At 38.6% G+C, this 16,945-nt stretch overlaps 1 protein-coding gene across 1 annotated transcript in view; it reads left to right on the top strand.

Annotated features, from left to right (window-relative positions):
* Window positions 1-16,432, top strand: part of CHD7 (chromodomain helicase DNA binding protein 7) — a 128,789-nt gene extending 112,357 nt beyond the window's left edge. The window contains exons 23-38 of the mRNA XM_054284955.1: window positions 393-552; window positions 3,647-3,736; window positions 4,313-4,416; window positions 5,813-5,942; window positions 6,221-6,293; window positions 6,512-6,566; window positions 7,283-7,511; window positions 7,680-7,888; window positions 8,029-8,706; window positions 9,103-9,263; window positions 10,915-11,142; window positions 11,366-11,809; window positions 12,378-12,599; window positions 13,038-13,145; window positions 13,624-13,728; window positions 14,513-16,432. Of these exons, the coding sequence (XP_054140930.1) occupies window positions 393-552; window positions 3,647-3,736; window positions 4,313-4,416; window positions 5,813-5,942; window positions 6,221-6,293; window positions 6,512-6,566; window positions 7,283-7,511; window positions 7,680-7,888; window positions 8,029-8,706; window positions 9,103-9,263; window positions 10,915-11,142; window positions 11,366-11,809; window positions 12,378-12,599; window positions 13,038-13,145; window positions 13,624-13,728; window positions 14,513-15,466 (3,950 nt within the window). The 3' untranslated portion in view covers window positions 15,467-16,432. The remainder of the gene's footprint in view (window positions 1-392; window positions 553-3,646; window positions 3,737-4,312; window positions 4,417-5,812; window positions 5,943-6,220; window positions 6,294-6,511; window positions 6,567-7,282; window positions 7,512-7,679; window positions 7,889-8,028; window positions 8,707-9,102; window positions 9,264-10,914; window positions 11,143-11,365; window positions 11,810-12,377; window positions 12,600-13,037; window positions 13,146-13,623; window positions 13,729-14,512) is intronic.
* Window positions 16,433-16,945: the final 513 nt, after the last annotated feature.

Here is a 16,945-nt window from a genome sequence, read left to right as displayed (position 1 = left end):
TCCTTTAAATTGGTTTTAAACCAATATTCCAGCATTATTTTTTGCTGGCACCTACTGCCGGATTTAATCTCTTTTAAATTGCCATTAATCAGAAAGCTCGTTTCCTTACGGCCATTTAGATTCATGAGAGTTTTTACAAGAAATATTTATATAACACCATTTTCTGGCTAGCACTCTGAATTTTTGAAATCTTCACACCTAAATTTGCATGAAAGTTTTGGTTGATTTTGTTACTTACAATTTTCTGTACTGAGTCATGTTGCTGTTCAGTTTTTGGTGGTTGTGTTGCCCTCAAAGTAATGAATACTTAGCTTTAAACGTATGCTTGTAATGTTGTTTGGGGTGAGAGTTTTTCTATTCCAGTTGAGTAAGAAATATTGGGGGTTTTCTAGGTCTGTCTGCACCAGTGCCCAGAGGGAGGAAAGGGAAGAAAGTAAAAGCCCAGAGTTCACAGCCAATGCTGCAAGATGCTGATTGGCTCACAACCTGTAATCCAGATGTATTATTTCAAGAAGACAGCTATAGGAAACATCTTAAACATCACTGTAATAAGTAAGTACTAATAAATGTTTCATTTAGAGGTTTGGGATTTTTTTAAAACTACATGCTTTTGAAAAGTCCACAACTTTGGATATATTGATAGAACACAGGGACATTTAATAGGATGTAAAGGCTATTATTACTTTTTAATTTGGGGATAATCATCTTAACAGATATCTGGACACTTCTGTAAGCTCTTTGTGACAGATCAGCACAGTTCTGAAGAAAATTATTCTCTTCTTATTAAATAAGAATGGAATCAAATAAGGTTATTTTTTACCATAGAAAGTAAAGACTTTCTATGGTAAAAAATAACCTTACTATCCTACACTGTCTATTTCACTTGACAATTGGCTATCTTTAAATAAAAGCTGTTTGTTTTTTACCTTCTTATGGAGTCACTCAGGCTGGTATTTAAAGTTCTGTTCCATAAATGTTAAACTCATATATCCAGTTCTTAATTTCAGGAGTTTCATGTAGTAATTCACCTATATGTGGCATAAATTTTCTCTTTATTCTTTCTCTCCCTTCCTCTCTTGCTCTCCTCAGAGAATATTTATGTATATATAATATATATAAATTATCTATATAAATAGGCAGTAATATAATATGTAATAAATATACAGAATATTTATTCTTTCTCCTTTGAGATGACATTTCTCACCAAACTCTTTTACCTGAATTTATTTGTCCTGATTTGATTTTTGAAATTCGAAACATGTTACTAAACCAAAAGCTTTTGGGGATAAAGGTCACTGTATATAATGTTTTATTGTTTCATGAATGTCTCTTAAGAGCCTTCTTTGCATATTTTCTGGCTTTTGTTTTATAATATCTTATTTTTGTGTCAGCTTTCTTTGATGCCATCTCAGTTTTGCTTACTATATTCTCCATATAGACACTGAACCTTGTCCCAAAAATACCTTGGTTTAGAGATGGAGATGTGGTTGGTTGATTTTGGGATGTTTGGTTTTGTTTTTAAATTTCTGTTCTTCATTGTAGATATATAATCATGCAGTTGTAATGCTGTGTTACTGAAAGGTCATCATTACTTTTGTGGTTTGAATATGTATTGGGGCTCATTAATGCTGTTTAGTGGAAAGATACTATTGATTTGAAAAGTACCTGTGGGCTGTCAATAGGGGGTGTGATGTGAAGGAGGAAAGGCATTTAAGGGGTTTATTAGCTCATTTCCAGATGCTAACCAAGCTTAATTCTTCTCTGATGACAACAGATACTCATAGAATTACATTAGTGAGTGCACTTCCAAATAAACGGCTTTCTGTTTTTTCTGAACTGTTACTCAGGTCTGTTATTACACTTCACTTACTCTTAAAGTAATACAGTTCTTTCCTGTAGCATTATTTTAATCTCTCAAGTAACATGTCTTCATTACTTGCTATATCAGTTTGCAGATCTGACTTAATTTTTTAAATACTGCTTCTTTAATACTACAATAGAACAATTGCAAGGACTGGGAAGACTGGTAAATATGCAAGAATGTTTTCAGTTGCTATCTTTTTCCTTCACTTCCCAGATTCATCAGGACTAAATGAATTGTAGAAGCCACATGTTTTTAGCACAGGTAAAATCAAACAGAGGTGGAGCCAGTTAATAATCTGAGTCATTTCCTTGAAAAGGTACCAGTTGAAGTTGGCTTTTTAAGAATTGGTGTCCTTTCCTTAAGAACCGTGTATGCTGGTTTAATGCATAGGACTTCTGGAAGGTGCAAAGAGCCTCTGGTTTTTGGTTTATCTTGGGTTTTATTTCGTGCTTCTCCTCTTTGGCTTGATGTAACAGCTGTTATTGCTTAATACTAAGATGATAGAGACCCTCAACAGCTTATTTACATAGCCACACAGGGAGCAGGGACACCTTACTGGTCCCAGTTACTGTGCATACAGAAAGAAGCATGTCTGACGTGTTTGGAATTGCAGACATGACCTTCATTCACATCCCTGCTCTTCCGAGGTTTGGTTGAATAACATGTGTGAAACCGGGTATTGCTCTAGTTGCATCTGATCTCTAACAAGGACCTCTCAAAACTGGTGGTGGTCTAAATTTTTCATGCAAGTGGGTGATCAGATTACTGGTTCCATGGTCACCCTTGCTGTTCAGGAGCAGCAGTAATTCAACAGTTGCTGTGATAGATTTGGGTACAGTGAGAGGGCAGGTTGAGTAATCTCCATTTTAGCTGGTACTGGTTTTACTTCATGAACTAGGCAGCAGGGGGTGCCCTGAATTGGGTAAACATGGGAGAGCAAGATAATTTTCAGGTAGATAATTTTTCTGCAGAAATGACTTCTTTTCTAGTCTCCTTGAAAAGCCAGTCTGCCATTCTCTCTCCTGCCAGCTTTGAGTGTGACCACAACACCTGACAGCGCTTCCAAAAATGTCTGCAGTATTGCAGAAATGGGGAAAAATAAACTTGGCAACGAAGATTTTTCACTTCCTTGTAACAGTTAGGTTGTGCGTAGGTAAAATTTAATAGCAGTTTGAACTATAAAGAGTAAAAATAGTTAATATCTCCCAAGGGAGATGGGGGATTATTTTTCCCCCCCATTCTCAGAAGCAAAAAGTTGTATAATCTGAAAAACCTGACATTCCATATTGAGGGTTTATTGTAAGGTAGTAAAACCAGATTTTATATCTCGTTTATTCCTACAACTTCTGATGTGCTTCCAAAAATGGTATTAAGGCAGCAGCTGAGGAAATTTTATGAGATAATGAAGCAGAACAGTTACTGAAAGCCATCTGCTCAGTTGTTTACAAACTTGCTTCAATACTTCAGAGGCAGTGGTAGAGTACGTGTCTAAACTTCACAAGCTGCACTAGGTAGAACTAAATGAAATGCGCCGGGGCTGGGCTGAGCTGGGTCCCTCTCTGTGCAGTGTAAGCAGTTGCCAGGCAGGCCTGTTGGAAGCCAGCAGAAAGCACCACACAGAGGTGATTATGTGCCACCATCTGTCACGCTTCAAGCCTACCATACAGCATGGCTAATCAGCCTTGGCAGGATGATGGATGAACAGCAGCAGCTGCCAAAAGCCACTGTTGGCAAACAGTCCTGAAGTTAAGAACTTTTTCCCCCCTCTGCCTTCCTCTCCAGGGTCCTGCTGCGTGTCCGCATGCTCTACTATCTACGACAAGAAGTTATAGGGGACCAAGCAGACAAGATCTTAGAGGGTGCTGACTCAAGGTTAGTGCAAGTGCAGGTTTATTTTTTGCTTTATGACTCTGGCTTTTGTAAAGTACACATACTATAATAATGCAGCGTTTAAAGGTGGTCACACTTTATCTCTTATATGTCTGTTCTCAAGCAACCGTATTGTTTTATGAAGTGCAGTGGGTCATTTTCCTGGGGGAGGAAACGATGCGGGAAATGACAGAAGTGGATTTGCAGCTCTGCTAATATTGAGGGATTATTCTATCTCAATTAAAAAAATTTAAAAAATACTAAGACCTTAAATGAATAATATTTAGATAACCATTTGACTCCCAAAGTAGCCTAATGTTGGGGGGGGGGTGGCGATATTTGTGTTGTTTTTTGGTTGCCTAATTATTTTTTGTTGTTTGTTTGTTTAACCATCCTAATTATTTTTAAGAGTATTTCAATTTGTGTATTGGGTTTTGGGGTGGTTTTCCAGCTCAAAAATTATATTTACAGAACAGCATAAAACCCTTGGGTTTTTTTAGGATGATTTGTTTTGTTTTGTTTTTTTTTAATCTTTGTCAAGTAATACCTTTGAGAATATGTATAATGCTGTCTTCACAGTGAAGTAGATGTATGGATACCTGAGCCATTCCATGCCGAAGTTCCTGCAGACTGGTGGGATAAGGAGGCAGATAAATCCCTTTTAATTGGAGTATTTAAACACGGTAAGTGGCGTCTCACTCTCAGCAAAACTCAGTTGTAAAGCTTTCAGCGTGTAGGACTGTTCAGTCATAATATTAACAAGTATTGTTCCAAAGAACTGTTGGCTTGTATCTCCCTTTTTTCTTGCCTGCATTAAAAATCTAATATGAGCTGTAAATATCAGATGCTGTTTTTAAATGTTTGCAGAACATTTGAGAAGAAAACATTACTTTCTTGGCTGTAAATAAAACAAAGCCATATTTGTTTAAATAATAGCCAAATAGTAAGATAGATCTCCATAAACTTTGCTTCCAGCACTGCTTCACTTGCTAACTCTGCCAACCAGTGTCAAAGTGGACGGTGGGCTTAACCTCTGCTATTAATCTGTACAAGTGCCTCCTGGGCTTTGTTCCAAGCAATATTTCACAAATGTCAGTGTTGAGAACTCCCGGCTCCCTTGAGTGGGATGCAGCCTTGTTAACTTTGAAAGGCTGGGGATGCAGAGCTGGCATGATATATACAGTGAGCGATTCCTGATTATAATCCCAATTCTCTGGAGGTCGCAGAGGTATTCTCAGCAGCCCAGCCTGACTAAAGGGGAGAATGATGGCTTATAAAACCTTTCATGATTACAGTTTGGCTTGAGGCTCTACAGCAGTTAGGAGCAGTGTGTTGTAGTACAAATCCTAATTGAATTGTGCTGTTCTGCCTATGTACAGCAGCTCTGTGTTGTGGGCTCAGCTGAGGCAAGTCTAGTCTAAAAATCATTTTCCTGCAGTGCACTGTTGGGATCTGCCATTTTCCATCTAGTCAACTTGGGCAGTAAAAAAGCAAACAGCAGTTTGAAAACCATAGAGGGAACAGTGTCATCTTACTGACATGCATCATCCTAAACCTAATAAGACAGGTTCGTTGGCCTTACGTATAACCCATGTATGCAGCATTTTTGCAGCCTATATTGAGGGTTCCAGCAGGGCTGGAGTTATTGAAAATACGTGTGTGTGTCTGTGTGTGTGTGTGTGTGTGTGTGTGTGTGTGCGCTCCTGTTAGCGGCTGCATGTTTCCACTGGCGAGCATTGAATGTCATGAACCACTGTGAAAGTCATAAAGAAAAATTAAAGTTTTTCACTTGTAAAAGATTTTTACTTTACTTTATAACAACATGAAATTTGATGCTTTCTTCACTATCTTATATGTGTTAATGTTATTGATGGGAAAATGTTTCTGTGCTGTTGGAATTCACCAACATGAACAATTTTTTAATATTAATTAAATGTTTCCAGCATGGCGATAGTGCCTTTGTTTTATTTAATAATAAATAAATGAATCCAGAATATTGTACTTCTACTGCCTAGACCTGTTCTATTCACAGCTGGTCATAGCTTTTAAAAAGGCATTTGTCTCCCACTCTGCACACAGGTTATGAGAAGTACAATTCCATGAGAGCTGATCCAGCACTGTGCTTTCTGGAACGGGTTGGAATGCCTGATGCAAAGGCCATAGCTGCTGAACAGAGAGGGACAGACATGTTAGCAGATGGCGGTGATGGGTAAGGAGGACATGAAAAAATTAATAAACTTTATCAGCATTGTATATGTTGGCATGAGTTCATATGTCATATTATACTTACATGTTGCCTGAGGATATGAAGTGATTGTATGATGTACAAAGTACATAGATTTGTTTACACAGTTGAGCATGAAATACAAATGTGTAACTTGGTACACCATACTGATTGCTTTTGTAGCTTTTTTGCTTTTGCCCAGAAAATCAACCCCCTCTCAAAACCAATATTTTTCTTGAAAATATTTAAAAAATATTTTATAGGGGTGAATTTGACAGAGAGGATGAAGATCCAGAATATAAGCCAACCAGAACTCCTTTCAAGGATGAAATTGATGTAAGAACTCCCAGTTTTCTCTAATTACAAATATGTACAATTACAACTGATTCTCCATATTTATTTTAATGTGTGTTTTTTAAGTTTGAGAGCTACCGCATAAGCACTCCTTACAAAGTTTGTTTGCTGCTGTGTTTGAGAGATGACATATTTTTCTTCTCAAATTATGACATATGGTCAAAACTGAAAACTAAAATAACTTCTGTCTTCTCCCCAAGGAATTCGCAAACTCACCTCCAGAAGACAAAGAGGAGTCCATAGAATTACACCCAAGTAAGTCTATAGCAAAAAAATTTAAAAAGCAGAAAGGGATTGTTTAGTGAAAGGTGGACTGTTTATATTACCACATGAGGGGATAGGAGATGTTTTGGGACAATACCACAGAAAGCTTTTTGCTGCCAAATCTCTTCATGCTTCACATTTTTCAAAACAATTACATAGTGTCTTTGAATAATCCACATTATAGTTCTCTGGATTTCTAATTACATAGTAGAAACCATGATGATAAAGACCGGATGTTTCATAATGCAGCCGTTGATGGTTTTGCCGATATAATCTTGGAAGTTACAAATACGTTGTTTCCTCAGTATGGAGGAAAATTGCCAAGTTTTAAGTGAGAATAATAAAATGGGAAATTATAAGCATAGGTGTTTCCTCAGAGGCAGAATGATCTTCTTAGTAATGTATTTAAAGATGCATTGCATTAATTTAAATACTTACACTGTTCATAATATGTTTGCATTCATAACATCGAATCATAGTGCTTGATGGTTATCTCTAAATGCTTCACAAGCATTTCTGAGTTCTTAGAGTTGGATGGTTTGATTCTATTTTTTACCTCTTACCAATAGTTAGCCTGTTTCTAATTCATTATGCACCAGTATTAGAGGCACATGTTCTTATCTGATAAAACAGAAATCCAGTTATAGCCATAGAAACTGAAATGTTTAGTGTTGGTTTTGCAGTGCAAATACTTCTCTGTTCTCTAGGCAAGCACAGTGAAAGCAATACTGAGTTAGGGCAACTCTACTGGCCCAACACTTCAACCCTGACTACCCGTCTGCGTCGCCTCATTACTGCCTATCAGCGCAGCTATAAAAGGCAACAAATGAGGCAAGAGGCACTAATGAAGACTGACCGCAGGAGACGCCGGCCTCGAGAAGAAGTGAGGGCACTGGAGGCAGAAAGGGAAGCCATAATAACTGAGAAACGACAAAAGTGAGTTTCCCAGTGATAATCTTTCTTTAAATCTTATTTGAGCTTGTGTGTCGCCCATACAGCTCTTTTGTTTTGAAAGAATAAACTAAGGGGGTTTGGGGGCTTCTGAAAGTGTTTGAAATCTTATCTGTCCAGTGGCCTCACTTTTCTTGCTTCTTCCTTGACTAGATGGACAAGAAGAGAAGAAGCAGATTTTTATCGTGTGGTGTCTACTTTTGGAGTTATTTTTGATCCTGTAAAACATCAGTTTGAGTGGAATCAATTCAGAGCATTTGCCAGGCTTGACAAAAAGTCCGATGAAAGCTTGGAAAAGTATTTTAATGGCTTTGTGAATATGTGTAGACGAGTGTGCCGAATGCCAGTCAAACCAGATGATGGTAAGTTTAAACTGACTCTGGAAATCAACATGAATATTGTGAGACCATGGGACTGTTGAAACTTCATGCCCAGGTGTAAGGATTTTGAAATGGGTGTGCATTCAATCCATGTTAAACAGCACAACTTGGTGTCCTTGCAGAGCCTCCTGATCTTTCCACGCTGATTGAGCCGATCACAGAGGAGCGTGCTTCTAGAACTTTATATCGCATCGAGCTGCTGCGCAAGATCCGCGAACAGGTCCTCCATCACCCGCAGCTGGGGGAGAGGCTAAAGCTTTGCCAGCCAAGTCTGGACCTGCCAGAGTGGTGGGAGTGTGGTAAACATGATAAAGACTTACTGATTGGTGCTGCTAAACATGGAGTCAGTAGGACAGATTATCACATTCTGAATGATCCCGAACTCTCTTTTCTTGAGGCTCACAAAAACTTTGCTCAAAACAGAGGGACGGGTAATGCAAATACTGTGTCTTCTGTAAACCCTCTGGGCGCTGGCTGCAGTCAAACACCCCCAGTCGTCCCATCCACACCAGTACAAGAGGAAAAGACTACAGAACCAACAGAGTCTAAAGTTGAAGGGTCTGAAAATACAGCAGCCAAAGAAAAATCTGAAATCAAAGAGGAGACAGATACTACAGATAAGGACACTAAACCAGATTGTGAAGCTGAGGCTGAGCCTGGCTCTGTTAAATGTGAATTGAAAGACATAGAAATGAGTACAGATGTAGATCCGAAATCTATTTCTGAGAAAGGTTCAGAAGAAGATGAAGAGGAGAAACTGGAAGATGATGATAAATCAGAAGAATCCTCCCAGCCTGAAGGTAATACACTGGTCAGATCAGTTCTGTGTGCTTAGCACAACCCCACAGCTGTTGTAGCTCATGCCAGCTGGTAAGTGACACATGGGGTGCCATTCTTGAGTATGGGATGGGCTGCATGCAGCAGTTCCTCTGCCCTTCCACATATCAGGTGGCTAAATAAGCTTTCAAAAGAACCATCCAGCATCAGCAGGGTATTCCCCCACAAGGGATGATTTCTGGGAAAGCTCACTGAGTCAATAAGCATGGTCTCTGTGCCAAATGTGGAAGGCTGGGGCTCTGCTGTAGTAATTACTGAACAAAAGCCCGAGTTAGAAATGTTGTGTCAGGCCTGGTTGCCTTAGCTTATCTAGCTGGGTAGACACTGGATGTTAATGCCTGGTCATGATTGTTATTCAGCAGGAGCAGTTTCTCAGGGTAAGAATTTTGATGAAGAAAGCAATGCCTCTATGAGTACCGCAAGGGATGAAACACGCGATGGATTCTACATGGAAGACGGGGATCCCTCTGTGGTTCAGCTGCTTCATGAGAGAACATTTGCCTTCTCATTCTGGCCTAAGGTTGGTTAGGGGTGGAAAGACATGTGTCTCCTTTAATTTCAGTAAAATATGGGAAATGTACTTGAAAAGTAACAGTGAGCTTTGTGTGGTACTGCACTTCTGGCAGGCAAGAGACCTTTTTCTGTGAATGATTTGTGGGATGGCCCTTTTTTCTTTAAGCTCATACAAACTAGCAGTGGAAATGAAAGAAATTGCTCCTTTTTTCTTGTAAAATAGTGTCATTTAGTAAAACAATGGACTGCTGGCAGACATGAACTCTTCATAGGGTCCATAACTTTTTGTCAGCAGAGTCCCACCTCTTGCACCACTATACAGTTTTGAATTAGAAGTTTCCCATGCAGAGCAATCTACAGAGACTTTAAAAGATCACCTTTTTATTTTCGGGTGAGGAGATTGTAGGGAAGAGTTTTGGTGACCTACATGATCTAAGCCATTATGTAATATTGACAGATGTAATTGTATTAAGGTATCCTGCAAACATAAGCAGCAGTTTTAGATAGAATAAAGCTGTATCTTATTTTGGTAACAGTGCAGAAAATTATCTAATATAAAATGCTTTTAAAAATACAAAACTGTAACCTTGTAATAAATCCATACTTAATTTAGCACTCTCCTTTGCAGTAAGGGGAGAGAGAAAAATAAAGTAGTAATAGTCTTAAGCTTACTAATCACCATAACAGAGCCATCTGGTTGGGGCAGGGAGGGGGAAGGGGCTAGCAGGGCAAGAGGACCTTGCTCTTAATAGGCTTATTTCTGGGGAAAGCAAGCAGTCTGTTGCAGCTGCTGAGATTTGGTAGTGGCTTCTGCACTGTTTTGCTTTTCAGGAAGGTGAAATGCATTCATATAGGAATGCTCATATTCCCTAACCAGCAGTATTTCTTAGAGTCCCAAAGTTTCTGCTACTCAGACAGGCTAGTCTGGAATGTGCTTGAATACTGAAATGGAAAAAAAATCAAATAATGTTCATCTTCTCTACTTTCAGCATGTATTTTGGAAACATGGGCTAAAATCTTATTCCAGTCATAGTGTGAAAGTAGAACAGAAAATCCTTCATCGGTATAGGTTCAGCATAAGTAGACTAATAAACATAATTAGAGATTTTTAGTGTACACGCTTCAGTGAAATTTGAAGTGATAATGGGCGTGGAATGAAAATTGACATTCATTAGATGTCCCTAGGTTGGTGCCCGTTTCATAATGTTGAACTTTATTAATAGTGACGCTAATGAGGATCCACTTCCTAGGACAGAATTGCAGATCCAGCCTCTTGGATCTTGAGAACTGCAGCTTTAAGATACTGATTGCAGATGTTTTTATTTTCCCTTCCTAACTGTTGATGTTTCTAACTACTGAAGTTTTGTAAAACAACAGTGAGTTTCTATTAAATTTTTCAATTAGTGCATTGTCATACAGAAAACTTTGTCTGTCTTTTCTCCTTCCCCTCACAATATAAATGCAGCTTTTAAAGGTTATTATTCTACAAAATTGTGTTAGCATCTTGCAAGGTGATCAGTTAATTGCTAACATACAAGAACAGTTGTTTCTGAATGTCTTCCTTAAGCTGTGGAAAGTGGACTGTGTCATAAGACTCATTTGAGTTTAATAGGTGACGTTTGCACCGAGGGTTCATTACAGACTTTTCCTTTCCGCAGGACCGAGTAATGATCAACCGATTAGACAACATCTGTGAGGCAGTGCTGAAAGGGAAGTGGCCAGTAAACAGGCGCCAGATGTTTGATTTCCAGGGGCTCATACCTGGGTACACTCCAACAGCTGTGGACAGCCCTCTACAGAAAAGGAGCTTTGCAGAGCTCTCCATGGTTGGTCAAGCCAGCGTCAGTGGCAGCGAAGATCTCACTGCTTCTCCTCAGTTATCAAAGGCAAGGCTACAGCATTCTCTTTTTTATATAAAACATTTTATCTTGCATGAGCTTCTCTTGCATAATAGAATAAACCAGCATGAATAAAATAGGAAAAACATCAAAGTGTTTCTTTGAATAAAATGAAAGCTTTTTTTTAGAGTTATATGTTGGAGCTTTGTTTTTAATTCAGCATAGCAAACAGAGTTTTGCTAATGTTTGGAAATGCTTGTTTTTTTATTAGGAAGATGCACTCAATTTATCAGTTCCACGTCAGAGGAGGAGGAGACGAAGAAAGATTGAAATTGAGGCTGAGAGAGCTGCCAAGAGGAGAAATCTTATGGAAATGGTTGCCCAGTTACGTGAGTCTCAGGTGGTCTCAGAAAATGGACAAGAAAAGGTTGTAGATTTATCAAAGGCCTCACGAGAGGCAACAAGTTCTACCTCAAATTTTTCATCTGTTACTTCAAAGTTTATCTTGCCTAATGTCTCCACACCTGTGTCTGATGCCTTTAAAACTCAAATGGAGCTGCTGCAAGCAGGTCTTTCACGCACACCCACAAGGCATCTACTAAATGGCTCTTTAATAGATGGAGAACCACCCATGAAGAGGAGGAGAGGAAGGAGGAAAAATGTAGAAGGGCTTGATCTGTTATTTATGAGCAACAAACGGACATCATTGACTGTAGTAAGACCACAACGTTTTTCCTTTTGTCTCATATTTGTTCTTCTGTCTGTGGTACTTCCTGAATGTGTTTTAAGTCTTATTATACTTTCCCTAATAGAAACATACAGTTTTTTCCCAAGCAGGTTTTTCTTTGTTTAGAGCTATTAATTCTTTTTGAACCAAACAAAATATGCACATCAAGATTTTACTCTAACTTTTAGGTAGCTTGTACTTTCAAAATTACTTACTTTTTTTTTCTTTTACAAAATATATTTCTAACAGTATAGATTTTGAGGCTTAAGTATGTCTTGATGTGTTGAAATGGGAGGGTCTTGAAGAATCTTGGAGGACATGTACTGGAAATGCAAAAAACCAGCTTTGCCTTTAGCACTATGTTCTTTACTGTTCAAGGACGTAAAATTTTCAAAATTCCCTGATGCAATGATACTACTTTATGTAGTATGAGTATTTAGCCCCATTAACTCTTGTGTATGCAAAATCTTTAATATTTCACTTCAGTCAGTTTCTGAAATTATTTCTCCAGGTGTTCCTGTGAAGGGAAGACTAATACGGATGTGGTTGTTTTCAGGAGGATGCAGAAGTGACCAAAGCTTTTGAAGAAGATATGGAAGCCCTACCAGCAAGGAACATTCCATCTCCTGGTCAATTAGACCCAGACACTCGCATCCCTGTAATCAATCTAGAGGATGGGACCAGGCTGGTGGGAGAGGATGCCCCGAAAAACAAGGATCTGGTTGAATGGCTTAAGTTGCATCCTACTTACACTGTAGATATGCCAAGTTATGTACCAGTAAGTATGTCATTCTAAAAGTGTTGCTCTATTATATTTATACAAAGGTTAGTTTTACAGAGGTCAGACTGAATTCCCTCACATTGGGCATAGTAATTTGATTTTGTAGCTTGCATTTCAACAGAAGTTTTCTCTTTATCTAGCATTCCTATTTTATCCACACCCAAGTGACACTGGGGTGTTGGATTTGCTTTTGCTTTCTTAACATTTGTATGTAACAGCATGTTAGAACCACGTTTGTCAAGCACTGCAGAATTTCTTCATCTGATGCAAAAAAAATTTTTTCATGTAATCTGAGAGTAAAGTAATGGATCCCTTCTTAAAATTGTTGTGAGAAGGGGTACCGTGATTGGTTATTTTTGTCAAGAAATGAAATGAAAAGCAATAAATTTCTCTTCTTTCTAGAAGAGTGCAGATGTGCTGTTTTCCCCATTTCAGAAGCCGAAACAAAAACGACACAGATGTCGAAACCCCAATAAACTGGATATAAACACCTTGACAGGAGAAGAAAGGGTACCTGTTGTAAATAAACGAAATGGAAAGAAGGTAAAAATTAAGTTACTTCAGTCAAGGTCTTTAATAATGTCTTTGCATGTGGAAAGCAGGTTTTCTACTCCAAGCTTTCTCTTTAAAAGTTTAATAATTTGGTACCAGCAGTTTTTCTTACTGGACTGTGCCACCTGGTTCCTTTAATTCCTTCTTTGCTCTTCTGTTGTGCTCATATTAATCACCTGAGTGAATAACTCTCATTTTTTGAACTTATATAGCACGTTTTGTTGTTGGATACAGAATTTATTAGCAGATCTGCCTAAGCTACAGCGCTTTACCTTTTTTTTTAAACATGATTTTGTCAATTGAGGTATCACTAGCTGGTTTCCAAGTATTTTTTCACAGTAAACTGAAAGTCTTTGCAGCCGTCCTTCAGAGATAAAATAGAAAGAAAGATAGAAAATGTCCATATAAGTAGTTGTTTGGTTTCATTGGTAGGTTTTTGTTAAAGTCATAACCTTGTCTTTTGCATTAGATGGGTGGAGCTATGGCCCCTCCAATGAAGGACTTGCCAAGATGGCTGGAAGAAAATCCTGAGTTTGCTGTTGCTCCAGATTGGACTGACATTGTTAAACAGTCTGTAAGTGAAACTCTTCCATGCATCACTGCAGGTTACAGCACAGAAAAGTTGAAGGCTGTCTAAATTGATTATTAAGTCTTTATCTCATAGGTTTAGGTTTTTAGAAAATCATAGTGTCTGTGTAGGAGTTACCCAGCTCAGAGGGAGTGGTGATAGAAGGCTGCTGCAGATTGAAATACACCAAAAAATCAGCTACAGTTAAGGCAGCCTTCAGCATTTGTTTTGCCTTTTTTTTTTTTAATAAGTAACAATCCTTAAAAAGCACAGGTATTTGTACATTAAGAACTACTAAGAAAATATTTGTCATATTCATAACAGAAATACACTTCATTGTCTCAGTAACAGGCAGCATCAAAGGAATAGGTTTTCTGTCTTTTATTTTACAAGACTTGTTTGAAAATAAAGGGTAAAATTCGGCAAGTATTCAATTTAATAGAATATTACTATTCTGAAATTCAGTATGAGTTATGAAGATACAAACTTGTAACTGCAACATATCAGGGTGGGGTTTTTTAATGAAGTTACAGACCTTTCAGCATGTATTATTTTACTGTTGTGTTTAAATATAAAAAAATCTGTGATCTTGATTCCTTCAGCTTTCTTTACTTGTTCTACTGCCATTCACTATAGTACTAAGCTAGTCACCATTTGCCAGAGTGAAAAAACAAACCACTTTTGGAGTATGCTGAAATCCCTTCTGTTTCTTCTATCATCATCAGTTAACTGCTGAAAGCTTAAAAAGCCAATTGAGGATAAAGCTTGTTTTTACACCTTCTCTTTTTAGGGTTTTGTTCCAGAGTCCATGTTTGACCGTCTTCTCACTGGACCTGTTGTGAGGGAGGAAGGAGCAAGCAGAAGAGGAAGAAGGCCAAAAAGTGAAATTGCCAAAGCAGCTGCAGCAGCTGCTGCTGTAGCATCAACTTCGGGAATCAACCCACTACTAATGAACAGTCTGTTTGCTGGAATGGACCTCACAAGCCTCCAGAACCTACAGAACCTGCAGTCTCTCCAGCTCGCAGGCCTCATGGGCTTTCCACCAGGGCTAGCAACAGCTGCTGCTGCTGGGGGGGACGCTAAAAATCCGGCTGCCATGTTGCCTCTGATGTTGCCAGGGATGGCAGGACTGCCCAATATGTTTGGACTAAGCGGATTGTTGAATAACCCGATCACGGCTACTACTGGAAATGCCACTACTGCTTCCGGTCAAGGAGAGACTGAGGATGGCGCTTCAAAAGCTGAAGAGAAGAAAAATGAGAATGAAGAGGAGAACAAAGACTCTGAGAAAAGCACAGACACTGTTTCTGCTACTGACTCTGCGAATGGATCTGTCAGTGCTGCTACTGCGGCGACTACCGCCACTGCCACCACTACCACCACCACCAACACTGGATTGCCCACAAACCCTCTGGCCTTCAATCCTTTCCTGCTGTCTACCATGGCTCCTGGCCTCTTCTATCCATCTATGTTTCTACCTCCAGGACTGGGAGGATTGACTCTGCCCGGTTTCCCAGCACTAGCAGGACTTCAGAACGCAGTGGGCTCCAATGAAGAGAAGGCTACTGACAAAACTGAAGGAGCTGCCTTTAAAGATGAAGAAAATCTCGAAGGCAGTGATGCAGAGGAGAGCCTTGATAAAACTGCAGATTCCTCCGTTTTAGAAGATGAAATAGCACAGGGTGAAGAATTAGACTCACTTGATGGGGGGGAAGAAATAGAAAACAATGAAAACGATGAATAACCAGTACCAGTTACAGTTAAAGTGTTTTAAACTTTTGACAAGTGGTAGTCCTACTGTTTACACTCACAGTTAATGTCCATACTTAGTTTTTATAAGCTGTTCTGTAACATAGTGTAGCAAAAAAAAAAAAAAGTTCAAGTCATGTTATACAGATGTGTCAAAAGGTATCTTGGTCATTAAGTATTGTGCAGTGCATTATTTATTATCCCTAGGAGAGATGAAATTTGAGAGGTGATCATGTCTTTTTAAGGAAATTGACATAATGCTCTGCTTTTTTTTTTTTTTCTTTTGGTACCATTGGTATTATGAATTAAGCAGCAATTTGTAATCAAGTGGCACTAATAGAAGGAAGTGCTGCTTAAAGGAAGGATGAAGTTATATATTTAATTTTTTTTTCTTTTTTTTTTCCTTTTTTTTTTTTTTAAATTTTGCTGTGAAGGTCAAGATGAAATTTACCATACATATCGTACTCGCGCTTCATTTTGACTGTATGGGAGTTCACCCGCTCGCGTGCGCGCACACACCCACACACACACTCTCTCTCTGACAATCTTCATGATAGTGTGAATGTCTCTGTCTTGAGACGCAGCAATAATAAGGCAGCTGTTGAATGTGAAGAGTACCTTTTGGAAATTAACCCGTGGAGAAGGTTCTTACAGGATAAAGCTACAGTTTAATCGTCTCGTGATCTTGTAATGCACTGGTATAAACAAAAAAGAAAAAAATCAGGTACCTTTTTTAAATTAAAGGACTTTGTTACTTTAGCCACAAAGCTAAACAGCATTACCTCAACTCTAAACTAGCCTTGAAGTTTACAGACATGACTTTGTAAATGTATTGTTTTTCTTTGTTGTGATGTCTTTTTATTTTTTTTTTTCTTTGGAAACTGCTATCATGTAAGATAAGATGTAAATTGCTGCCAACTGTAGTAATGATGCTTTTAATAAAAGTGACCCATGATATGCAGAGATGTAATTATAGAATGTAGTGTTTAGGGACAACCAAACTGGTGTTCACTTTCTGTATTTGTATTTCTGGCTTTTTTATAGCATTTTCCTGCTATATTCTTTATAGATTAGTGGCTGTAAATGCTGAACTGATCGTTTTCAGGGGACTAGGCAGGAAGAGAAACCTTGAATTGCCTTCATATTTTCCACTCTAAGTAACTCTACAGAAATGCACGCTAAAATCCCTACTTTACTCCTTCAAAGGGGCATGAGAGACTGAGAATACTTTAAATGTGTTCAGCATGTGATAATGTGGTACACTAAAGAACAAAAGGGCAAAAGAAAAATGAGGCTTTAATAGGCACAATATCTAGGTCATTTATCCTTGGTTAATGGGTAGAAAAACACAATGCTGTAGTGACAGCAAGGGATACAAAGGCTCTGTGGTATCCTGTAGACCAGAGCTTGTGATGCCAGAAACCACTGTGTCAAACAACCTACATGAAACTAAAACTGACCCACTTTTTATAAA

Source organism: Melozone crissalis, unplaced genomic scaffold (genome assembly GCF_028551555.1).
Source record: "Melozone crissalis strain CALT ecotype California unplaced genomic scaffold, PUWL_Pcris_2 ptg000042l_1, whole genome shotgun sequence".
In the NCBI taxonomy this organism is placed as follows: Eukaryota; Metazoa; Chordata; class Aves; order Passeriformes; family Passerellidae; genus Melozone; species Melozone crissalis.
Note: the sequence above shows the minus strand (reverse complement) of the source record. Positions and strands in the feature narration are given on the sequence as shown.